The following is a 23,658-nucleotide window of genomic DNA, read 5'->3' on the forward strand; positions in this document are numbered from 1 at the left end:
AGGGAGTGTGCAGGGTGCTGCGGGTGTGCGGGCTGCGGTGCTGCGGGGCGGAGCGCCGTCACGCCTGTTGCTGTGGCGGGCTGGAGCCCCGTGCGCTGGAGGGCTGCGCGGTGCCTGTGAGGGCGAGTCCTTGCTGGAGATGCCCTGTGTGGCTTGGTGAGCTCTCCCTTGTGCTGAGGTTGCTGTTTGGACGGGTTGGGCTTTGTAGGGAGGGAGCTGCCGGGTTTTGCATTGCGCGCGTAAGCTTGTCAATGTGTCGGAAGCAGGTGTGAACTTCGAGGCGGACCGTGTCCCAGGCGCAGGAGCTGTGGCCGTGCGTGCGGAGGAAGTCGCGGATGCGGCGGAAGTATGTGTTGATGGCGAGGCGGGAGTTGCGGGGCCCTTGGCTTTTAGAAAGCCCGGTGGTGGCTGTGAGGCATTCCTGGAGCTGGTGGAATTGATGGTGAAGCTTGTTGAGAAGCTGCTGGTGTGCTTGGCGGTCCCAGTGGTCAGGAATGCTTTCGTTGCTGAGAGTTGTGAAGAGTTGCTGGAGGATGAGAAGGATGGTGGCGGTGGCTTGTTGAGGGTGGCTGGCTGCTCCCAGGGTGTCCGGGAAGGAGAAGGGTACATTGTGTTGGTGGCAGAGCACGGTGCGGTTGGAAGCTATGGTGCGCAGGAGCTGGAAGCTGTCGGCGTTGAAGGTGTTCTGTTGGGTGCGGAGGTGGGTGCAGGCGAGGGCCGCGGGCAGGAGAAGCAGGAGCCCAGGAGCGCGGTGCCACAGGCAGGGCCGTGGTGTTGCGGGTGCAGGCATGGTGGTGCGTTGCGTTGTGCGGCAGTAGCGTGCGGGAGGCCGGTGAGCCTTGGTGGTGCTGGCGAGCGCTGTGCTTGAGCGTGTGGTGTGTGCGCGGCTTTATTGGGTGCCGCATCTTTCCGTTTGTCGTTTTCGAGTTGCAAAGGGTTTCCTGCTGCCGTTTTCGGTTTTGGTTGTTGGTTCGTTTGGTTTTGCGGTGTTGTAGGGAAGTGGCCTTGTGCGGTGGCGGTGGTGCTTGCGTGGTGCTGTGGTGGTTGTGTTGGGATGAGCGGAGTTGGGTGAGGCAGTGCGTTGTGTTGGTGTGTATGTGTGGGGGCTGTGGCCATGGCCTTTGTGGCAGCCGTGCTGGTGGAGGTGTGTTTGCGGGTTTCCCTTTCGCCTTGCCGTTGTGGTCTCGTGTCCGCTTTGTGCGGGTGTATTTCCGTGCGTCGCCAAGGCAAGGCTGCTTTCTTGATGTAATGTGCAGGCTTTCCTGGTGTTGGTTCTGCTTTCCGGCTGGCCGTTCTTGCTGTTTCTGACTTAGAGTCTCAGAGCTCTTGGTGCTTTGCACGTTTTGGTGCGTGCCCTTTGTTGGGAGAAGGCTGGGGGTGGATGTGGTGCCTCGTGCTGCAGAGGCTGTTTGCACTGGAGGTGTCTGAGCAACTTGTGCAGTTGTTCTTTGAGCATCTCCCCAGATGAGTATTTGCACAATTTGCAATTGGCATTGCCAATTCTCCTTCTGGAGTTAGTTTATTGTGAAAGTACTCATGCTGTTTGTGTTGTTTTTGATGCTCTCAGGTTCTGCCTTGTGCCCTTAGTTCTCCTTGTGTCCTTTTTCGTGTGGGAGAAGAGTCTGGCCTTATCTTCTATATGTGCTTGTATGTTTTGCTTCAGGAGAGCTGTAAGGTCACGCGTGCGGAGGTTGAGGGGAGATTTTATCGTAGAAGGTACCTCAAGAGATGCCTCGGACAGCATGGAGCTTTCTGGTTTCTCAGAGGGGTCTTGCTCCGTAGTGAGATTTTTTGGCACCGTGTGTTCCCTTGCCTTACAGCTGCAGGCAGTCTCCCGTTGTACAGTCGTCCGCAGTAATTTGTAGGTAGCGCTGATGAGGTGGTGGAAGCGCATGCCTGTTGTGGCCTTGCCCTCGAGCAGACAGTGCGGTGTGTGCTGCGTGTGCGGTGCTGGAGTGGAGGGAGGAGGCGCAATGAGTGTTCCCCTTGGGGCTTTCCTGGTGTGGGTGCGTTGTGTCTCTGGGCAGAGGTGTTTGTGGTGGTGGGCCTGGTGTTTGGAGGGGGCTGCTGGTGCGTGGGCAGCACTCGTAGCGTCGGGTGCTGTCGCTGTGCCGCTGTGGGCTTAGCGGCTCGGAGAGCTCCTCCTTGCGCGCCAGCACAGTGGTGCTTGCTGTGTTAGTGCTGGCATGAAGGAAGACGACAGGAACATGGGCTGTGGTGCGAGGCGTGTCCCCAGTTGAGCTCCTGCTCAGGCCGGTGTGTGAGCTCTGGGCTGCGTAGGAGAAGGCTGGAGAGGCCGTGGTGATTGCAGGTGAGCTGGAGGTGTTGGGTGGCCTCGTAGAGTTTTATCTGTCTCGTTGGGGTTTGTTTGGGGTAAGTGGTAACATGAGGGCACCTCTACTTGTCTCTCAGTTTGTGCAGCCTGTGTCCTGTGCAGAAGTGGTCTGGTTGCGATGGGGTGTCTTTTTTATGAGGTGTGGAGTAAAGGTGTGAGTGTGTGGCTGTAGGTTGGAGAGAGTTATGGGGGCAGAGTGCAAAGCGGTGTGAGGCAGGGCGAGGAGGTGGCTGGCAGTGTTGAGGTTGAGGGTTGTGGATGTGGCAGGGTGTTTGTTTGTGAGGGGCCTGAGCAGTGAAGGAGAGGAGGCCCTTGGCAGCGAAGCCCTGAGCAGTGTCGTGTGCGGAGCGCAGGACACTTGGGTGGGGGTGGGCTGGAGGCGTGAGAGCCGAATGGCTGGTGAGACGCGGTGTTGGTTTGTGTTGCGAGCCCTGGTGCGGGGCAGGTGTCCTGTTGCGCGTGTTGGTGCAGGCTGCTGTGACTGTCTGGCCTGAGAGAGGAAGGGCTGTGGGCCTGGTGGGAGAGGGCTGCGTGTGTCGGGGCTTGTGTGGGTGAAGTTGGCAGGCCTCTGCCTGTCTTGTGCTGGTGGGGTGGCAAGTGTTGTGCGGGGCTGCAGTGTTGGGCTCTTTGTTGGATGGGAGCAGCCGTGCTGCAGGTGTGTTGCCCGTCTGCCTTTGGAGGGTTCTCCTGTGCTTGGCCTCCTGCTTGGTGCTCAGGTTCTTGCTGCGGGTTTGTGTTCCTCACTGGCTGCTTTTGGCGCGCCTGCTTGTGCCAGCGCAGGGCAGGCCGAGAGGCCTGTTGGTCTGAGAGAGGGTCCTGCCCAGAGCGAGTGGCAGGAGGGAGGATGGTCCCTGCCCTGCCCCGACATCTGGGGATGTTGAGTTTTCCCACGAGATTTAATCGCGATGACCACTGTTTATTGTGCAAAAGGTCTTTATTTCCACCAGGCATATAAATAAATAAATAAATAAGATTTAGTAATAAATAGTCCTTGGCATGTGCGAGTCTTCCCTGGGTTTCCATTGGGACCTTCGTGTGCCTCGGAGGAGGCTGCAGTCCGACAGGAACGTGGAGCGCCGTGGGTAGTGACTGGTGGCCCCTTTCCCCTCGCTTCCCCGCTGTGCCTTCCTGCGCAGCACATCCGTGTGGAGCGGTAGCCCGCGCGGCCTGGCCGCTGTGGCCACAGGGAGTGTGCAGGGTGCTGCGGGTGTGCGGGCTGCGGTGCTGCGGGGCGGAGCGCCGTCACGCCTGTTGCTGTGGCGGGCTGGAGCCCCGTGCGGTGGAGGGCTGCGCGGTGCCTGTGAGGGCGAGTCCTTGCTGGAGATGCCCCGTGTGGCTTGGTGAGCTCTCCCTTGTGCTGAGGTTGCTGTTTGGACGGGTTGGGCTTTGTAGGGAGGGAGCTGCCGGGTTTTGCATTGCGCGCGTAAGCTTGTCAATGTGTCGGAAGCAGGTGTGAACTTCGAGGCGGACCGTGTCCCAGGCGCAGGAGCTGTGGCCGTGCGTGCGGAGGAAGTCGTGGATGCGGCGGAAGTATGTGTTGATGGCGAGGCGGGAGTTGCGGGGCCCTTGGCTTTTAGAAAGCCCGGTGCTGGCTGTGAGGCATTCCTGGAGCTGGTGGATTTGATGGTGAAGCTTGTTGAGAAGCTGCTGGTGTGCTTGGCGGTCCCAGTGGTCAGGAATGCTTTCGTTGCTGAGAGTGTTGAAGAGTTGCTGGAGGATGAGAAGGATGGTGGCGGTGGCTTGTTGAGGGTGGCTGGCTGCTCCCAGGGTGTCCGGGAAGGAGAAGGGTACATTGTGTTGGTGGCAGAGCACGGTGCGGTTGGAAGCTATGGTGCGCAGGAGCTGGAAGCTGTCGGCGTTGAAGGTGTTCTGTTGGGTGCGGAGGTGGGTGCAGGCGAGGGCCGCGGGCAGGAGAAGCAGGAGCCCAGGAGCGCGGTGCCACAGGCAGGGCCGTGGTGTTGCGGGCGCAGGCATGGTGGTGCGTTGCGTTGTGCGGCAGTAGCGTGCGGGAGGCCGGTGAGCCTTGGTGGTGCTGGCGAGCGCTGTGCTTGAGCGTGTGGTGTGTGCGCGGCTTTATTGGGTGCCGCATCTTTCCGTTTGTCGTTTTCGAGTTGCAAAGGGTTTCCTGCTGCCGTTTTCGGTTTTGGTTGTTGGTTTGTTTGGTTTTGCGGTGTTGTAGGGAAGTGGCCTTGTGCGGTGGCGGTGGTGCTTGCGTGGTGCTGTGGTGGTTGTGTTGGGATGAGCGGAGTTGGGCGAGGCAGTGCGTTGTGTTGGTGTGTATGTGTGGGGGCTGTGGCCATGGCCTTTGTGGCAGCCGTGCTGGTGGAGGTGTGTTTGCGGGTTTCCCTTTCGCCTTGCCGTTGTGGTCTCGTGTCCGCTTTGTGCGGGTGTATTTCCGTGCGTCGCCAAGGCAAGGCTGCTTTCTTGATGTAATGTGCAGGCTTTCCTGGTGTTGGTTCTGCTTTCCGGCTGGCCGTTCTTGCTGTTTCTGACTTAGAGTCTCAGAGCTCTTGGTGCTCGGCGCGTTTTGGTGCGTGCCCTTTGTTGGGAGAAGGCTGGGGTGGATGTGGTGTCTCGTGTTGCAGAGGCTGTTTGCACTGGAGGTGTCTGAGCAACTTGTCCAGTTGTTCTTTGAGCATCTCCCCAGATGAGTATTTGCACAATTTGCAATTGGCATTGCCAATTCTCCTTCTGGAGTTAGTTTATTGTGAAAGTACTCATGCTGTTTGTGTTGTTTTTGATGCTCTCAGGTTCTGCCTTGTGCCCTTAGTTCTCCTTGTGTCCTTTTTCGTGTGGGACAAGAGTCTGGCCTTATCTTCTATATGTGCTTGTATGTTTTGCTTCAGGAGAGCTGTAAGGTCACGCGTGCGGAGGTTGAGGGGAGATTTTATCGTAGAAGGTACCTCAAGAGATGCCTCGGACAGCATGGAGCTTTCTGGTTTCTCAGAGGGGTCTTGCTCCGTAGTGAGATTTTTTGGCACCGTGTGTTCCCTTGCCTTACAGCTGCAGGCAGTCTCCCGTTGTACAGTCGTCCGCAGTAATTTGTAGGTAGTGCTGATGAGGTGGTGGAAGCGCATGCCTGTTGTGGCCTTGCCCTCGAGCAGACAGTGCGGTGTGTGCTGCGTGTGCGGTGCTGGAGTAGAGGGAGGAGGCGCAATGAGTGTTCCCCTTGGGGCTGTCCTGGTGTGGGTGCGTGGTGTCTCTGGGCAGAGGTGTTTGTGGTGGTGGGCCTGGTGTTTGGAGGGGGCTGCTGGTGCGTGGGCAGCACTCGTAGCGTCGGGTGCTGTCGCTGTGCCGCTGTGGGCTTAGCGGCTCGGAGAGCTCCTCCTTGCGCGCCAGCACAGTGGTGCTTGCTGTGTTAGTGCTGGCATGAAGGAAGACGACAGGAACATGGGCTGTGGTGCGAGGCGTGTCCCCAGTTGAGCTCCTGCTCAGGCCGGTGTGTGAGCTCTGGGCTGCGCAGGAGAAGGCTGGAGAGGCCGTGGTGATTGCAGGTGAGCTGGAGGTGTTGGGTGGCCTCGTAGAGTTTTGTCTGTCTCTTTGGGGTTTGTTTGGGGAAAGTGGTAACATGAGGGCACCTCTACTTGTCTCTCAGTTTGTGCAGCCTGTGTCCTGTGCAGAAGTGGTCTGGTTGCGATGGGGTGTCTTTTTTATGAGGTGTGGAGTAAAGGTGTGAGTGTGTGGCTGTAGGTTTGAGAGAGTTGTGGGGGCAGAGTGCAAAGCGGTGTGAGGCAGGGCGAGGAGGTGGCTGGCAGTGTTGAGGTTGAGGGTTGTGGATGTGGCAGGGTGTTTGTTTGTGAGGGGCCTGAGCAGTGAAGGAGAGGAGGCCCTTGGCAGCGAAGCCCTGAGCAGTGTCGTGTGCGGAGCGCAGGACACTTGGGTGGGGGTGGGCTGGAGGCATGAGAGCCGAATGGCTGGTGAGACGCGGTGTTGGTTTGTGTTGCGAGCCCTGGTGCGGGGCAGGTGTCCTGTTGCGCGTGTTGGTGCAGGCTGCTGTGACTGTCTGGCCTGAGAGAGGAAGGGCTGTGGGCCTGGTGGGAGAGGGCTGCGTGTGTCGGGGCTTGTGTGGGTGAAGTTGGCAGGCCTCTGCCTGTCTTGTGCTGGTGGGGTGGCAAGTGTTGTGCGGGGCTGCAGTGTTGGGCTCTTTGTTGGATGGGAGCAGCCGTGCTGCAGGTGTGTTGCCCGTCTGCCTTTGGAGGGTTCTCCCGTGCTTGGCCTCCTGCTTGGTGCCCAGGTTCTTGCTGCGGGTTTGTGTTCCTCACTGGCTGCTTTTGGCGCGCCTGCTTGTGCCAGCGCAGGGCAGGCCGAGAGGCCTGTTGGTCTGAGAGAGGGTCCTGCCCAGAGCGAGTGGCAGGAGGGAGGATGGTCCCTGCCCTGCCCCGACATCTGGGGATGTTGAGTTTTCCCACGAGATTTAATCGCGATGACCACTGTTTATTGTGCAAAAGGTCTTTATTTCCACCAGGCATATAAATAAATAAATAAATAAATAAATAAGATTTAGTAATAAATAGTCCTTGGCATGTGCGAGTCTTCCCTGGGTTTCCATTGGGACCTTCGTGTGCCTCGGAGGAGGCTGCAGTCCGACAGGAACGTGGAGCGCCGTGGGTAGTGACTGGTGGCCCCTTTCCCCTCGCTTCCCCGCTGTGCCTTCCTGCGCAGCACGTCCGTGTGGAGCAGTACCCGCGCGGCCTGGCCGCTGTGGCCACAGGGAGTGTGCAGGGTGCTGCGGGTGTGCGGGCTGCGGTGCTGCGGGGCGGAGCGCCGTCACGCCTGTTGCTGTGGCGGGCTGGAGCCCCGTGCGGTGGAGGGCTGCGCGGTGCCTGTGAGGGCGAGTCCTTGCTGGAGATGCCCCGTGTGGCTTGGTGAGCTCTCCCTTGTGCTGAGGTTGCTGTTTGGACGGGTTGGGCTTTGTAGGGAGGGAGCTGCCGGGTTTTGCATTGCACGCGTAAGCTTGTCAATGTGTCGGAAGCAGGTGTGAACTTCGAGGCGGACCGTGTCCCAGGCGCAGGAGCTGTGGCCGTGCGTGCGGAGGAAGTCGTGGATGCGGCGGAAGTATGTGTTGATGGCGAGGCGGGAGTTGCGGGGCCCTTGGCTTTTAGAAAGCCCGGTGCTGGCTGTGAGGCATTCCTGGAGCTGGTGGATTTGATGGTGAAGCTTGTTGAGAAGCTGCTGGTGTGCTTGGCGGTCCCAGTGGTCAGGAATGCTTTCGTTGCTGAGAGTGTTGAAGAGTTGCTGGAGGATGAGAAGGATGGTGGCGGTGGCTTGTTGAGGGTGGCTGGCTGCTCCCAGGGTGTCCGGGAAGGAGAAGGGTACATTGTGTTGGTGGCAGAGCACGGTGCGGTTGGAAGCTATGGTGCGCAGGAGCTGGAAGCTGTCGGCGTTGAAGGTGTTCTGTTGGGTGCGGAGGTGGGTGCAGGCGAGGGCCGCGGGCAGGAGAAGCAGGAGCCCGGGAGCGCGGTGCCACAGGCAGGGCCGTGGTGTTGCGGGCGCAGGCATGGTGGTGCGTTGAGTTGTGCGGCGGTGGCGTGCGGGAGGCCGGTGAGCCTTGGTGGTGCTGGCGAGCGCTGTGCTTGAGCGTGTGGTGTGTGCGCGGCTTTATTGGGTGCCGCATCTTTCCGTTTGTCGTTTTCGAGTTGCAAAGGGTTTCCTGCTGCCGTTTTCGGTTTTGGTTGTTGGTTCGTTTGGTTTTGCGGTGTTGTAGGGAAGTGGCCTTGTGCGGTGGCGGTGGTGCTTGCGTGGTGCTGTGGTGGTTGTGTTGGGGTGAGCGGAGTTGGGTGAGGCGGTAGGCTGTGTTGGTGTGTATGTGTGGGGGCTGTGGCAGTGGCCTTTGTGGCAGCTGTGCTGGTGGAGGTGTGTTTGCGGGTTTCCCTTTCGCCTTGCCGTTGTGGTCTCGTGCCCGCTTTGTGCGGGTGAATTTCCATGCACCGCCAAGGCAAGGCTGCTTTCTTGACGTAAAGTGCGGGCATTCCTGGCGTTGGTTTTGCTTTCTGTCTGTACCTTGTTTTTGTTTTGCTGCAAGTGTCAGAGTACTCTTGATTTGGGGCAATTGTTGGTGCGTGGCTGGGGGTTGACGTGCTGGAAAGGCGCTCCGCAGAGCAGGTCCTTTGTGTTGTGGTAGAGCAGCAGCTAAGTAGGAGGCAGCAATGTGTCCTTGTGGCGAAGAAGGCCAATGGTGTGGTTGGGTGCGTTAGGCAGAGTATTGTGAGCGTGTGGAGGGAGGTAGATGGCGTCGCCCTCGTAGTGTGGGAAGGCCAGAGCTGAAGTGGTATTTGCAGATCTGGGCTGTGGTCTCCCTAGTTGGAGAGAGACACAGAAGTAGTGGAGAAGGTCCCGCGCAGGGCTTCAAAAAGACTTAGGGGAGTGGGGTATCTGTCTCGTCACGGTCCTTGGCGTCCCGATCAAGAGGGGAGGTCCCAGACGACAGCAGCCTCGCCAGTGTGACGCCGTTGTAGAAGACGCGTGGAGGATGCGGGGAACTAGAGGTCTGTGGGCCTGACGTTGGTATCGGGGAAAGTAATGGAGCAGATGATGCTGAGGGTGAGCACAGAGCGTGCGCATGAGAAGCAGGGGAGCAGGCCCGGGCAAGATGGGTTCTCACAAGGCAGGTCGTGCCTGACTACCGTGATCTCCTTCTATGAGCAGGTGACCCCCTTAGTGGATGAGGGAAGGGCTGTGGACGAGGTCTCCGTGGAGTTCAGTGAGGCCTTTGACGCTGTGTCCCACTGCCTTGTCCTGGAGAAGCTGGCGGCGCCTGGCTTAGACAGGTGTGCTGTGCGAAGAAGTGGCTGGATGGCGGGGCCCAGAGAGTGGTGGTGAATGGAGCTAAATGGAGGTGGTGACCGGTGAAGGGCAGTGTTTGCTGGGATGAGCGTTGGGGCCGGTGCGCTCTAATATCTTTGTCAACGATCTGGATGAGGGGATTGAGTGCTCCCTCAGCAAATGGGCAGAGGACACCAAGGTGGGAGGAAGAGTTGGTGTGCTGGATGGCAGGAAGGCTCTGCAGAGGGATGTGGACGTGCTGGATCGCTGGGCTGCGACCAGGCCTCCGAGCTTCAAGAAGGCCGATTGTCGGGTGCTGCCCTTTGATCCCAAGAGGTGAGGCCCATGCAAGGCTAGAGGCTTGTGTCAGAGTGGCTGGAGAGGTGCGTGGCAGAGAAAGCTGTGGGGGTGTGACGTGCCGGCTGAAGGTGAGGCAGCAGCGTGCCCCGGGGGCCAAGAAGGTCAACAGCCCGCTGTCTTGTATGAGGAACGGCGTAGCCGTCCGGACTAGGGAAGTGATTGTCCGGCTGTACTGGGTGCTGGTGAGGCCGCTCCTTGATGACTGTGTTCGGTTTTGGGCCCCTGGCTCCAAGAAAAACCTGGAGGTGCTGGAGCGTGCCCAAAGAAGGGCAAGGAAGCTGGTGAAGGGGCTGGAGCACAGAGCATATGAGGAGCATCTGAAGGAGCTGAGGTTATTTGGTGTGGGGAAGAGGAGGCTCAGGGAAGACCTTCTTGCTCTCTCCGACTCCCTGGAAGGAGGTTGTAGTGAGGCAAGGGTCACAGAATCACAGAATGCTTAAGGTTGGAAGGCACCTCTAGAGATCATCTGGATCTCTTCTGCAGCATAACTCTGAATAGGAGAAGAAGAAGTGGCCTCAAGTTGCCCCAGGGGAGGTTCAGCTTTAGATATGAGGGACAATTTCTACTCAGACAGAGCAGTGAAGCGTTGGGAGAGGCTGCCCATAGAAGTGGTGGAGTGTCCGTCCCCGGCAGCGTCCAAGAACCGTGCAGATGAGGCGCTTAGGGACGTGCCTCAACAGGTATGGTGTTGAGCGGCTGATGGTTGGACTCGAAGAGGTCGAAGGTCTTTTCCAACCATAGCGATTGTGTGATTGTGAGGTAATGCTGAGAGAGCTGGGCCCTGTTCAGCAAAGAGAAGACTGACGGGGCATCTTTTCCTCGGTGTGTGCAAGGATGTGAAGGGAGAGTGAGCCCGAGGATGGCGCCCAGCTGTTTTCAGTGGTGGCCAACAGTAGGCCAAGAGGCAACGGTCACACGCTGCAACACAGGGTGTTGTGTGCGAATATGAGGAAAAGGCCCTTGACTGTGAGGGTGAGCGAGCAGGGTAAGAGGTTTCCCAGAGAAGTTGTGGCGTGTGTTCCTGTGGAGGTAGTGCCATGGGGCGTGGGCGCGCCACTGGGCAAGGTGCTGTAGGTGTCGGTGCTGGAGGAGGAGAGTTGGGCTAGCTGACGTGCAGAGGTGCCTTCCGACCTCTAGGCTTGTGTGGTTGTGTGAGAAGGACATGGCGTGGCGGGAAGCTGATGCAGTTGAGGAAGGGCCGGTGGCGCTGTCTCGAGTGTGGGATGTGCCCTGTGCCCTGCAAGAGGCAGCTCAAGGTGCTGCGACCTGCTTGCAGAGGTGAGGGGGCCTAAGAGAGCCCTGGCGCTGGCTTCCGAGTGGCAAGAGGCTGCTCTGGTTCTGTGAAGGCCACGAGACGTGAATTTTTTACACAAGTTCTTTATTTGCTAGAATAAATAGAAGAATAAATAGGTGTATCCAATAAGGAGCATAAATAGAATAAGTTAAATAAATAGGTGTTGAGGGTGAGGGCGTGAGGGTGCGGGCAAAGCTGGTGTCGTGAGCGGTTTCCTTTGTTGATGGGAGCGGGCAGTGCAGAGGCCGGGATGCGCTGGTGGTGGCGAAGGAGTGGGTGTGTGGCGCTGGTCCTGGTTGTGTGTGTTTGCCGTGGGGGAGTGCCTCCTTGTTAGGGGGCGTGGGGTGCGCGGAGCGAGGTTGTTGCGTGTGGTGCGTCAGCGTGGTCCTGGTCTGCGTGGCTGTGTGCAGTGGTGGTGGTGGAGGTGGGTTGTTGTGGGTGTTGTGTGGGCAGGTGAGGAGGGTGCTGTGGGAGTGAGGGTGTGTTGTGGAGGGGTGTGTGTTGGGTGAGGGCTGCGAGGGTGTGTGGTTGTGCATGCGGAGGGTGTGTGGCTAATCGGTCATGGTGCTGGTGAGGTTGTGGATGTGTTGGAAGCAGGTGTGAACTTCGAGGTGGACCATGTCCCAGGCGCAGGAGCTGTGGCCGTGCGTGCGGAGGAAGTTGCGGATGCAGCGGAAGTATGTGTTGATGGCGAGGCCGGAGTTGCGGGGCCCTTGGCTTTTAGAAAGCCCGGTGCTGGCTGTGAGGCATTCCTGGAGCTGGTGGATTTGATGGTGAAGCTTGTTGAGAAGCTGCTGGTGTGCTTGGCGGTCCCAGTGGTCAGGAATGCTTTCGTTGCTGAGAGTGGTGAAGAGTTGCTGGAGGATGAGAAGGATGGTGGCGGTGGCTTGTTGAGGGTGGCTGGCTGCTCCCAGGGTGTCCGGGAAGGAGAAGGGTACATTGTGTTGGTGGCAGAGCACGGTGCGGTTGGGAGCCATGGTGCGCAGGAGCTGGAAGCTGTCGGCGTTGAAGGTGTTCTGTTGGGTGCGGAGGTGGGTGCAGGCGAGGGCCGCGGGCAGGAGAAGCAGGAGCCCGGGAGCGCGGTGCCACAGGCAGGGCCGTGGTGTTGCGGGCGCAGGCATGGTGGTGCGTTGAGTTGTGCGGCAGTGGCGTGCGGGAGGCCGGTGAGCCTTGGTGGTGCTGGCGAGCGCTGTGCTTGAGCGTGTGGTGTGTGCGCGGCTTTATTGGGTGCCGCATCTTTCCGTTTGTCGTTTTCGAGTTGCAAAGGGTTTCCTGCTGCCGTTTTCGGTTTTGGTTGTTGGTTTGTTTGGTTTTGCGGTGTTGTAGGGAAGTGGCCTTGTGCGGTGGTGGTGGTGCTTGCGTGGTGCTGTGGTGGTTGTGTTGGGATGAGCGGAGTTGGGCGAGGCAGTGCGTTGTGTTGGTGTGTATGTGTGGGGGCTGTGGCCATGGCCTTTGTGGCAGCCGTGCTGGTGGAGGTGTGTTTGCGGGTTTCCCTTTCGCCTTGCCGTTGTGGTCTCGTGTCCGCTTTGTGCGGGTGTATTTCCGTGCGTCGCCAAGGCAAGGCTGCTTTCTTGATGTAATGTGCAGGCTTTCCTGGTGTTGGTTCTGCTTTCCGGCTGGCCGTTCTTGCTGTTTCTGACTTAGAGTCTCAGAGCTCTTGGTGCTCGGCGCGTTTTGGTGCGTGCCCTATGTTGGGAGAAGGCTGGGGTGGATGTGGTGCCTCGTGCTGCAGAGGCTGTTTGCACTGGAGGTGTCTGAGCAACTTGTGCAGTTGTTCTTTGAGCATCTCCCCGGATGAGTATTTGCACAATTTGCAATTGGCATTGCCAATTCTCCTTCTGGAGTTAGTTTATTGTGAAAGTACTCATGCTGTTTGTGTTGTTTTTGATGCTCTCAGGTTCTGCCTTGTGCCCTTAGTTCTCCTTGTGTCCTTTTTCGTGTGGGACAAGAGTCTGGCCTTATCTTCTATATGTGCTTGTATGTTTTGCTTCAGGAGAGCTGTAAGGTCACGCGTGCGGAGGTTGAGGGGAGATTTTATCGTAGAAGGTACCTCAAGAGATGCCTCGGACAGCATGGAGCTTTCTGGTTTCTCAGAGGGGTCTTGCTCCGTAGTGAGATTTGTTGGCACCGTGTGTTCCCTTGCCTTACAGCTTCAGGCAGTCTCCCGTTGTACAGTCGTCCGCAGTAATTTGTAGGTAGTGCTGATGAGGTGGTGGAAGCGCATGCCTGTTGTGGCCTTGCCCTCGAGCAGACAGTGCGGTGTGTGATGCGTGTGCGGTGCTGGAGTAGAGGGAGGAGGCGCAATGAGTGTTCCCCTTGGGGCTGTCCTGGTGTGGGTGCGTTGTGTCTCTGGGCAGAGGTGTTTGTGGTGGTGGGCCTGGTGTTTGGAGGGGGCTGCTGGTGCGTGGGCAGCACTCGTAGCGTCGGGTGCTGTCGCTGTGCCGCTGTGGGCTTAGCGGCTCGGAGAGCTCCTCCTTGCGCGCCAGCACAGTGGTGCTTGCTGTGTTAGTGCTGGCATGAAGGAAGACGACAGGAACATGGGCTGTGGTGCGAGGCGTGTCCCCAGTTGAGCTCCTGCTCAGGCCGGTGTGTGAGCTCTGGGCTGCGCAGGAGAAGGCTGGAGAGGCCGTGGTGATTGCAGGTGAGCTGGAGGTGTTGGGTGGCCTCGTAGAGTTTTGTCTGTCCCTTTGGGGTTTGTTTGGGGAAAGTGGTAGCATGAGGGCGCCTCTACTTGTCTCTCAGTTTGTGCAGCCTGTGTCCTGTGCAGAAGTGGTCTGGTTGCGATGGGGTGTCTTTTTTATGAGGTGTGGAGTAAAGGTGTGAGTGTGTGGCTGTAGGTTGGAGAGAGTTGTGGGGGCAGAGTGCAAAGCGGTGTGAGGCAGGGCGAGGAGGTGGCTGGCAGTGTTGAGGTTGAGGGTTGTGGATGTGGCAGGGTGTTTGTTTGTGAGGGGCCTGAGCAGTGAAGGAGAAGAGGCCCTTGGCAGCAAAGCCCTGAGCAGTGTCGTGTGCGGAGCGCAGGACACTTGGGTGGGGGTGGGCTGGAGGCGTGAGAGCCGAATGGCTGGTGAGACGCGGTGTTGGTTTGTGTTGCGAGCCCTGGTGCGGGGCAGGTGTCCTGTTGCGCTTGTTGGTGCAGGCTGCTGTGACTGTCTGGCCTGAGAGAGGAAGGGCTGTGGGCCTGGTGGGAGAGGGCTGCGTGTGTCGGGGCTTGTGTGGGTGAAGTTGGCAGGCCTCTGCCTGTCTTGTGCTGGTGGGGTGGCAAGTGTTGTGCGGGGCTGCAGTGTTGGGCTCTTTGTTGGATGGGAGCAGCCGTGCTGCAGGTGTGTTGCCCGTCTGCCTTTGGAGGGTTCTCCCGTGCTTGGCCTCCTGCTTGGTGCCCAGGTTCTTGCTGCGGGTTTGTGTTCCTCACTGGCTGCTTTTGGCGCGCCTGCTTGTGCCAGCGCAGGGCAGGCCGAGAGGCCTGTTGGTCTGAGAGAGGGTCCTGCCCAGAGCGAGTGGCAGGAGGGAGGATGTTCCCTGCCCTGCCCCGACATCTGGGGAGGTTGAGTTTTCCCACGAGATTTAATTGCGATGACCACTGTTTATTGTGCAAAAGGTCTTTATTTCCACCAGGCATATAAATAAATAAATAAATAAGATTTAGTAATAAATAGTCCTTGGCATGTGCGAGTCTTCCCTGGGTTTCCATTGGGACCTTCGTGTGCCTCGGAGGAGGCTGCAGTCCGACAGGAACGTGGAGCGCCGTGGGTAGTGACTGGTGGCCCCTTTCCCCTCGCTTCCCCGCTGTGCCTTCCTGCGCAGCACATCCGTGTGGAGCGGTAGCCCGCGCGGCCTGGCCGCTGTGGCCACAGGGAGTGTGCAGGGTGCTGCGGGTGTGCGGGCTGCGGTGCTGCGGGGCGGAGCGCCGTCACGCCTGTTGCTGTGGCGGGCTGGAGCCCCGTGCGGTGGAGGGCTGCGCGGTGCCTGTGAGGGCGAGTCCTTGCTGGAGATGCCCTGTGTGGCTTGGTGAGCTCTCCCTTGTGCTGAGGTTGCTGTTTGGACGGGTTGGGCTTTGTAGGGAGGGAGCTGCCGGGTTTTGCATTGCACGCGTAAGCTTGTCAATGTGTCGGAAGCAGGTGTGAACTTCGAGGCGGACCGTGTCCCAGGCGCAGGAGCTGTGGCCGTGCGTGCGGAGGAAGTCGCGGATGCGGCGGAAGTATGTGTTGATGGCGAGGCGGGAGTTGCGGGGCCCTTGGCTTTTAGAAAGCCCGGTGGTGGCTGTGAGGCATTCCTGGAGCTGGTGGAATTGATGGTGAAGCTTGTTGAGAAGCTGCTGGTGTGCTTGGCGGTCCCAGTGGTCAGGAATGCTTTCGTTGCTGAGAGTTGTGAAGAGTTGCTGGAGGATGAGAAGGATGGTGGCGGTGGCTTGTTGAGGGTGGCTGGCTGCTCCCAGGGTGTCCGGGAAGGAGAAGGGTACATTGTGTTGGTGGCAGAGCACGGTGCGGTTGGAAGCTATGGTGCGCAGGAGCTGGAAGCTGTCGGCGTTGAAGGTGTTCTGTTGGGTGCGGAGGTGGGTGCAGGCGAGGGCCGCGGGCAGGAGAAGCAGGAGCCCAGGAGCGCGGTGCCACAGGCAGGGCCGTGGTGTTGCGGGTGCAGGCATGGTGGTGCGTTGCGTTGTGCGGCAGTAGCGTGCGGGAGGCCGGTGAGCCTTGGTGGTGCTGGCGAGCGCTGTGCTTGAGCGTGTGGTGTGTGCGCGGCTTTATTGGGTGCCGCATCTTTCCGTTTGTCGTTTTCGAGTTGCAAAGGGTTTCCTGCTGCCGTTTTCGGTTTTGGTTGTTGGTTCGTTTGGTTTTGCGGTGTTGTAGGGAAGTGGCCTTGTGCGGTGGCGGTGGTGCTTGCGTGGTGCTGTGGTGGTTGTGTTGGGATGAGCGGAGTTGGGTGAGGCAGTGCGTTGTGTTGGTGTGTATGTGTGGGGGCTGTGGCCATGGCCTTTGTGGCAGCCGTGCTGGTGGAGGTGTGTTTGCGGGTTTCCCTTTCGCCTTGCCGTTGTGGTCTCGTGTCCGCTTTGTGCGGGTGTATTTCCGTGCGTCGCCAAGGCAAGGCTGCTTTCTTGATGTAATGTGCAGGCTTTCCTGGTGTTGGTTCTGCTTTCCGGCTGGCCGTTCTTGCTGTTTCTGACTTAGAGTCTCAGAGCTCTTGGTGCTTTGCACGTTTTGGTGCGTGCCCTTTGTTGGGAGAAGGCTGGGGGTGGATGTGGTGCCTCGTGCTGCAGAGGCTGTTTGCACTGGAGGTGTCTGAGCAACTTGTGCAGTTGTTCTTTGAGCATCTCCCCAGATGAGTATTTGCACAATTTGCAATTGGCATTGCCAATTCTCCTTCTGGAGTTAGTTTATTGTGAAAGTACTCATGCTGTTTGTGTTGTTTTTGATGCTCTCAGGTTCTGCCTTGTGCCCTTAGTTCTCCTTGTGTCCTTTTTCGTGTGGGAGAAGAGTCTGGCCTTATCTTCTATATGTGCTTGTATGTTTTGCTTCAGGAGAGCTGTAAGGTCACGCGTGCGGAGGTTGAGGGGAGATTTTATCGTAGAAGGTACCTCAAGAGATGCCTCGGACAGCATGGAGCTTTCTGGTTTCTCAGAGGGGTCTTGCTCCGTAGTGAGATTTTTTGGCACCGTGTGTTCCCTTGCCTTACAGCTGCAGGCAGTCTCCCGTTGTACAGTCGTCCGCAGTAATTTGTAGGTAGCGCTGATGAGGTGGTGGAAGCGCATGCCTGTTGTGGCCTTGCCCTCGAGCAGACAGTGCGGTGTGTGCTGCGTGTGCGGTGCTGGAGTGGAGGGAGGAGGCGCAATGAGTGTTCCCCTTGGGGCTGTCCTGGTGTGGGTGCGTTGTGTCTCTGGGCAGAGGTGTTTGTGGTGGTGGGCCTGGTGTTTGGAGGGGGCTGCTGGTGCGTGGGCAGCACTCGTAGCGTCGGGTGCTGTCGCTGTGCCGCTGTGGGCTTAGCGGCTCGGAGAGCTCCTCCTTGCGCGCCAGCACAGTGGTGCTTGCTGTGTTAGTGCTGGCATGAAGGAAGACGACAGGAACATGGGCTGTGGTGCGAGGCGTGTCCCCAGTTGAGCTCCTGCTCAGGCCGGTGTGTGAGCTCTGGGCTGCGTAGGAGAAGGCTGGAGAGGCCGTGGTGATTGCAGGTGAGCTGGAGGTGTTGGGTGGCCTCGTAGAGTTTTATCTGTCTCGTTGGGGTTTGTTTGGGGTAAGTGGTAACATGAGGGCACCTCTACTTGTCTCTCAGTTTGTGCAGCCTGTGTCCTGTGCAGAAGTGGTCTGGTTGCGATGGGGTGTCTTTTTTATGAGGTGTGGAGTAAAGGTGTGAGTGTGTGGCTGTAGGTTGGAGAGAGTTATGGGGGCAGAGTGCAAAGCGGTGTGAGGCAGGGCGAGGAGGTGGCTGGCAGTGTTGAGGTTGAGGGTTGTGGATGTGGCAGGGTGTTTGTTTGTGAGGGGCCTGAGCAGTGAAGGAGAGGAGGCCCTTGGCAGCGAAGCCCTGAGCAGTGTCGTGTGCGGAGCGCAGGACACTTGGGTGGGGGTGGGCTGGAGGCGTGAGAGCCGAATGGCTGGTGAGACGCGGTGTTGGTTTGTGTTGCGAGCCCTGGTGCGGGGCAGGTGTCCTGTTGCGCGTGTTGGTGCAGGCTGCTGTGACTGTCTGGCCTGAGAGAGGAAGGGCTGTGGGCCTGGTGGGAGAGGGCTGCGTGTGTCGGGGCTTGTGTGGGTGAAGTTGGCAGGCCTCTGCCTGTCTTGTGCTGGTGGGGTGGCAAGTGTTGTGCGGGGCTGCAGTGTTGGGCTCTTTGTTGGATGGGAGCAGCCGTGCTGCAGGTGTGTTGCCCGTCTGCCTTTGGAGGGTTCTCCTGTGCTTGGCCTCCTGCTTGGTGCTCAGGTTCTTGCTGCGGGTTTGTGTTCCTCACTGGCTGCTTTTGGCGCGCCTGCTTGTGCCAGCGCAGGGCAGGCCGAGAGGCCTGTTGGTCTGAGAGAGGGTCCTGCCCAGAGCGAGTGGCAGGAGGGAGGATGGTCCCTGCCCTGCCCCGACATCTGGGGATGTTGAGTTTTCCCACGAGATTTAATCGCGATGACCACTGTTTATTGTGCAAAAGGTCTTTATTTCCACCAGGCATATAAATAAATAAATAAATAAGATTTAGTAATAAATAGTCCTTGGCATGTGCGAGTCTTCCCTGGGTTTCCATTGGGACCTTCGTGTGCCTCGGAGGAGGCTGCAGTCCGACAGGAACGTGGAGCGCCGTGGGTAGTGACTGGTGGCCCCTTTCCCCTCGCTTCCCCGCTGTGCCTTCCTGCGCAGCACATCCGTGTGGAGCGGTAGCCCGCGCGGCCTGGCCGCTGTGGCCACAGGGAGTGTGCAGGGTGCTGCGGGTGTGCGGGCTGCGGTGCTGCGGGGCGGAGCGCCGTCACGCCTGTTGCTGTGGCGGGCTGGAGCCCCGTGCGGTGGAGGGCTGCGCGGTGCCTGTGAGGGCGAGTCCTTGCTGGAGATGCCCCGTGTGGCTTGGTGAGCTCTCCCTTGTGCTGAGGTTGCTGTTTGGACGGGTTGGGCTTTGTAGGGAGGGAGCTGCCGGGTTTTGCATTGCGCGCGTAAGCTTGTCAATGTGTCGGAAGCAGGTGTGAACTTCGAGGCGGACCGTGTCCCAGGCGCAGGAGCTGTGGCCGTGCGTGCGGAGGAAGTCGTGGATGCGGCGGAAGTATGTGTTGATGGCGAGGCGGGAGTTGCGGGGCCCTTGGCTTTTAGAAAGCCCGGTGCTGGCTGTGAGGCATTCCTGGAGCTGGTGGATTTGATGGTGAAGCTTGTTGAGAAGCTGCTGGTGTGCTTGGCGGTCCCAGTGGTCAGGAATGCTTTCGTTGCTGAGAGTGTTGAAGAGTTGCTGGAGGATGAGAAGGATGGTGGCGGTGGCTTGTTGAGGGTGGCTGGCTGCTCCCAGGGTGTCCGGGAAGGAGAAGGGTACATTGTGTTGGTGGCAGAGCACGGTGCGGTTGGAAGCTATGGTGCGCAGGAGCTGGAAGCTGTCGGCGTTGAAGGTGTTCTGTTGGGTGCGGAGGTGGGTGCAGGCGAGGGCCGCGGGCAGGAGAAGCAGGAGCCCAGGAGCGCGGTGCCACAGGCAGGGCCGTGGTGTTGCGGGCGCAGGCATGGTGGTGCGTTGCGTTGTGCGGCAGTAGCGTGCGGGAGGCCGGTGAGCCTTGGTGGTGCTGGCGAGCGCTGTGCTTGAGCGTGTGGTGTGTGCGCGGCTTTATTGGGTGCCGCATCTTTCCGTTTGTCGTTTTCGAGTTGCAAAGGGTTTCCTGCTGCCGTTTTCGGTTTTGGTTGTTGGTTTGTTTGGTTTTGCGGTGTTGTAGGGAAGTGGCCTTGTGCGGTGGCGGTGGTGCTTGCGTGGTGCTGTGGTGGTTGTGTTGGGATGAGCGGAGTTGGGCGAGGCAGTGCGTTGTGTTGGTGTGTATGTGTGGGGGCTGTGGCCATGGCCTTTGTGGCAGCCGTGCTGGTGGAGGTGTGTTTGCGGGTTTCCCTTTCGCCTTGCCGTTGTGGTCTCGTGTCCGCTTTGTGCGGGTGTATTTCCGTGCGTCGCCAAGGCAAGGCTGCTTTCTTGATGTAATGTGCAGGCTTTCCTGGTGTTGGTTCTGCTTTCCGGCTGGCCGTTCTTGCTGTTTCTGACTTAGAGTCTCAGAGCTCTTGGTGCTCGGCGCGTTTTGGTGCGTGCCCTTTGTTGGGAGAAGGCTGGGGTGGATGTGGTGTCTCGTGTTGCAGAGGCTGTTTGCACTGGAGGTGTCTGAGCAACTTGTCCAGTTGTTCTTTGAGCATCTCCCCAGATGAGTATTTGCACAATTTGCAATTGGCATTGCCAATTCTCCTTCTGGAGTTAGTTTATTGTGAAAGTACTCATGCTGTTTGTGTTGTTTTTGATGCTCTCAGGTTCTGCCTTGTGCCCTTAGTTCTCCTTGTGTCCTTTTTCGTGTGGGACAAGAGTCTGGCCTTATCTTCTATATGTGCTTGTATGTTTTGCTTCAGGAGAGCTGTAAGGTCACGCGTGCGGAGGTTGAGGGGAGATTTTATCGTAGAAGGTACCTCAAGAGATGCCTCGGACAGCATGGAGCTTTCTGGTTTCTCAGAGGGGTCTTGCTCCGTAGTGAGATTTTTTGGCACCGTGTGTTCCCTTGCCTTACAGCTGCAGGCAGTCTCCCGGTGTACAGTCGTCCGCAGTAATTTGTAGGTAGTGCTGATGAGGTGGTGGAAGCGCATGCCTGTTGTGGCCTTGCCCTCGAGCAGACAGTGCGGTGTGTGCTGCGTGTGCGGTGCTGGAGTAGAGGGAGGAGGCGCAATGAGTGTTCCCCTTGGGGCTGTCCTGGTGTGGGTGCGTTGTGTCTCTGGGCAGAGGTGTTTGTGGTGGTGGGCCTGGTGTTTGGAGGGGGCTGCTGGTGCGTGGGCAGCACTCGTAGCGTCGGGTGCTGTCGCTGTGCCGCTGTGGGCTTAGCGGCTCGGAGAGCTCCTCCTTGCGCGCCAGCACAGTGGTGCTTGCTGTGTTAGTGCTGGCATGAAGGAAGACGACAGGAACATGGGCTGTGGTGCGAGGCGTGTCCCCAGTTGAGCTCCTGCTCAGGCCGGTGTGTGAGCTCTGGGCTGCGTAGGAGAAGGCTGGAGAGGCCGTGGTGATTGCAGGTGAGCTGGAGGTGTTGGGTGGCCTCGTAGAGTTTTGTCTGTCTCTTTGGGGTTTGTTTGGGGAAAGTGGTAGCATGAGGGCGCCTCTACTTGTCTCTCAGTTTGTGCAGCCTGTGTCCTGTGCAGAAGTGGTCTGGTTGCGATGGGGTGTCTTTTTTGTGAGGTGTGGAGTAAAGGTGTGAGTGTGTGGCTGTAGGTTTGAGAGAGTTGTGGGAGCAGAGTGCAAAGCGGTGTGAGGCAGGGCGAGGAGGTGGCTGGCAGTGTTGAGGTTGAGGGTTGTGGATGTGGCAGGGTGTTTGTTTGTGAGGGGCCTGAGCAGTGAAGGAGAGGAGGCCCTTGGCAGCGAAGCCCTGAGCAGTGTCGTGTGCGGAGCGCAGGACACTTGGGTGGGGGTGGGCTGGAGGCATGAGAGCCGAATGGCTGGTGAGACGCGGTGTTGGTTTGTGTTGCGAGCCCTGGTGCGGGGCAGGTGTCCTGTTGCGCGTGTTGGTGCAGGCTGCTGTGACTGTCTGGCCTGAGAGAGGAAGGGCTGTGGGCCTGGTGGGAGAGGGCTGCGTGTGTCGGGGCTTGTGTGGGTGAAGTTGGCAGGCCTCTGCCTGTCTTGTGCTGGTGGGGTGGCAAGTGTTGTGCGGGGCTGCAGTGTTGGGCTCTTTGTTGGATGGGAGCAGCCGTGCTGCAGGTGTGTTGCCCGTCTGCCTTTGGAGGGTTCTCCTGTGCTTGGCCTCCTGCTTGGTGCCCAGGTTCTTGCTGCGGGTTTGTGTTCCTCACTGGCTGCTTTTGGCGCGCCTGCTTGTGCCAGCGCAGGGCAGGCCGAGAGGCCTGTTGGTCTGAGAGAGGGTCCTGCCCAGAGCGAGTGGCAGGAGGGAGGATGGTCCCTGCCCTGCCCCGACATCTGGGGAGGTTGAGTTTTCCCATGAGATTTAATTGCGATGACCACTGTTTATTGTGCAAAAGGTCTTTATTTCCACCAGGCATATAAATAAATAAATAAATAAGATTTAGTAATAAATAGTCCTTGGCATGTGCGAGTCTTCCCTGGGTTTCCATTGGGACCTTCGTGTGCCTCGGAGGAGGCTGCAGTCCGACAGGAACGTGGAGCGCCGTGGGTAGTGACTGGTGGCCCCTTTCCCCTCGCTTCCCCGCTGTGCCTTCCTGCGCAGCACATCCGTGTGGAGCGGTAGCCCGCGCGGCCTGGCCGCTGTGGCCACAGGGAGTGTGCAGGGTGCTGCGGGTGTGCGGGCTGCGGTGCTGCGGGGCGGAGCGCCGTCACGCCTGTTGCTGTGGCGGGCTGGAGCCCCGTGCGGTGGAGGGCTGCGCGGTGCCTGTGAGGGCGAGTCCTTGCTGGAGATGCCCTGTGTGGCTTGGTGAGCTCTCCCTTGTGCTGAGGTTGCTGTTTGGACGGGTTGGGCTTTGTAGGGAGGGAGCTGCCGGGTTTTGCATTGCGCGCGTAAGCTTGTCAATGTGTCGGAAGCAGGTGTGAACTTCGAGGCGGACCGTGTCCCAGGCGCAGGAGCTGTGGCCGTGCGTGCGGAGGAAGTCGCGGATGCGGCGGAAGTATGTGTTGATGGCGAGGCGGGAGTTGCGGGGCCCTTGGCTTTTAGAAAGCCCGGTGGTGGCTGTGAGGCATTCCTGGAGCTGGTGGAATTGATGGTGAAGCTTGTTGAGAAGCTGCTGGTGTGCTTGGCGGTCCCAGTGGTCAGGAATGCTTTCGTTGCTGAGAGTTGTGAAGAGTTGCTGGAGGATGAGAAGGATGGTGGCGGTGGCTTGTTGAGGGTGGCTGGCTGCTCCCAGGGTGTCCGGGAAGGAGAAGGGTACATTGTGTTGGTGGCAGAGCACGGTGCGGTTGGGAGCCATGGTGCGCAGGAGCTGGAAGCTGTCGGCGTTGAAGGTGTTCTGTTGGGTGCGGAGGTGGGTGCAGGCGAGGGCCGCGGGCAGGAGAAGCAGGAGCCCAGGAGCGCGGTGCCACAGGCAGGGCCGTGGTGTTGCGGGTGCAGGCATGGTGGTGCGTTGCGTTGTGCGGCAGTAGCGTGCGGGAGGCCGGTGAGCCTTGGTGGTGCTGGCGAGCGCTGTGCTTGAGCGTGTGGTGTGTGCGCGGCTTTATTGGGTGCCGCATCTTTCCGTTTGTCGTTTTCGAGTTGCAAAGGGTTTCCTGCTGCCGTTTTCGGTTTTGGTTGTTGGTTCGTTTGGTTTTGCGGTGTTGTAGGGAAGTGGCCTTGTGCGGTGGCGGTGGTGCTTGCGTGGTGCTGTGGTGGTTGTGTTGGGATGAGCGGAGTTGGGTGAGGCAGTGCGTTGTGTTGGTGTGTATGTGTGGGGGCTGTGGCCATGGCCTTTGTGGCAGCCGTGCTGGTGGAGGTGTGTTTGCGGGTTTCCCTTTCGCCTTGCCGTTGTGGTCTCGTGTCCGCTTTGTGCGGGTGTATTTCCGTGCGTCGCCAAGGCAAGGCTGCTTTCTTGATGTAATGTGCAGGCTTTCCTGGTGTTGGTTCTGCTTTCCGGCTGGCCGTTCTTGCTGTTTCTGACTTAGAGTCTCAGAGCTCTTGGTGCTTTGCACGTTTTGGTGCGTGCCCTTTGTTGGGAGAAGGCTGGGGGTGGATGTGGTGCCTCGTGCTGCAGAGGCTGTTTGCACTGGAGGTGTCTGAGCAACTTGTGCAGTTGTTCTTTGAGCATCTCCCCAGATGAGTATTTGCACAATTTGCAATTGGCATTGCCAATTCTCCTTCTGGAGTTAGTTTATTGTGAAAGTACTCATGCTGTTTGTGTTGTTTTTGATGCTCTCAGGTTCTGCCTTGTGCCCTTAGTTCTCCTTGTGTCCTTTTTCGTGTGGGAGAAGAGTCTGGCCTTATCTTCTATATGTGCTTGTATGTTTTGCTTCAGGAGAGCTGTAAGGTCACGCGTGCGGAGGTTGAGGGGAGATTTTATCGTAGAAGGTACCTCAAGAGATGCCTCGGACAGCATGGAGCTTTCTGGTTTCTCAGAGGGGTCTTGCTCCGTAGTGAGATTTTTTGGCACCGTGTGTTCCCTTGCCTTACAGCTGCAGGCAGTCTCCCGTTGTACAGTCGTCCGCAGTAATTTGTAGGTAGCGCTGATGAGGTGGTGGAAGCGCATGCCTGTTGTGGCCTTGCCCTCGAGCAGACAGTGCGGTGTGTGCTGCGTGTGCGGTGCTGGAGTGGAGGGAGGAGGCGCAATGAGTGTTCCCCTTGGGGCTGTCCTGGTGTGGGTGCGTTGTGTCTCT

The 23,658-nt window shown here is 58.7% G+C and overlaps 8 protein-coding genes across 9 annotated transcripts in view; 1 reads left to right on the forward strand and 7 right to left on the reverse strand.

Annotated features, from left to right (window-relative positions):
- The window catches only part of LOC104567754 (ubiquitin-associated protein 2-like), a 232,068-nt gene that overhangs the window by 130,064 nt on the left and 78,346 nt on the right, over window positions 1-23,658 (forward strand). The gene's annotated exons all lie outside the window — the stretch shown is intronic.
- Window positions 59-790, reverse strand: LOC148595615 (interferon-like). Its single transcript, XM_088520174.1, has one exon. The coding sequence runs from the start codon at window positions 788-790 to the stop codon at window positions 59-61; it is 732 nt and encodes a 243-aa protein (XP_088376300.1).
- Window positions 3,578-4,309, reverse strand: LOC148595616 (interferon-like). The gene has a single exon (XM_088520175.1). The coding sequence runs from the start codon at window positions 4,307-4,309 to the stop codon at window positions 3,578-3,580; it is 732 nt and encodes a 243-aa protein (XP_088376301.1).
- On the reverse strand, window positions 7,103-7,834 carry LOC148595617 (interferon-like). Its single transcript, XM_088520176.1, has one exon. The coding sequence runs from the start codon at window positions 7,832-7,834 to the stop codon at window positions 7,103-7,105; it is 732 nt and encodes a 243-aa protein (XP_088376302.1).
- Window positions 11,258-11,872, reverse strand: LOC148595618 (interferon-like). Its single transcript, XM_088520152.1, has one exon. The coding sequence runs from the start codon at window positions 11,870-11,872 to the stop codon at window positions 11,303-11,305; it is 570 nt and encodes a 189-aa protein (XP_088376278.1). The 3' UTR covers window positions 11,258-11,302.
- Window positions 14,659-15,390, reverse strand: LOC148595619 (interferon-like). The gene has a single exon (XM_088520177.1). The coding sequence runs from the start codon at window positions 15,388-15,390 to the stop codon at window positions 14,659-14,661; it is 732 nt and encodes a 243-aa protein (XP_088376303.1).
- Window positions 18,178-18,909, reverse strand: LOC148595620 (interferon-like). The gene has a single exon (XM_088520179.1). The coding sequence runs from the start codon at window positions 18,907-18,909 to the stop codon at window positions 18,178-18,180; it is 732 nt and encodes a 243-aa protein (XP_088376305.1).
- On the reverse strand, window positions 21,696-22,427 carry LOC148595621 (interferon-like). The gene has a single exon (XM_088520180.1). The coding sequence runs from the start codon at window positions 22,425-22,427 to the stop codon at window positions 21,696-21,698; it is 732 nt and encodes a 243-aa protein (XP_088376306.1).

This window comes from Tinamus guttatus, unplaced genomic scaffold (genome assembly GCF_059628265.1).
Source record: "Tinamus guttatus ecotype Peru unplaced genomic scaffold, ASM5962826v1 Tinamus_guttatus_pri_ptg000081l, whole genome shotgun sequence".
In the NCBI taxonomy this organism is placed as follows: domain Eukaryota; kingdom Metazoa; phylum Chordata; class Aves; order Tinamiformes; family Tinamidae; genus Tinamus; species Tinamus guttatus.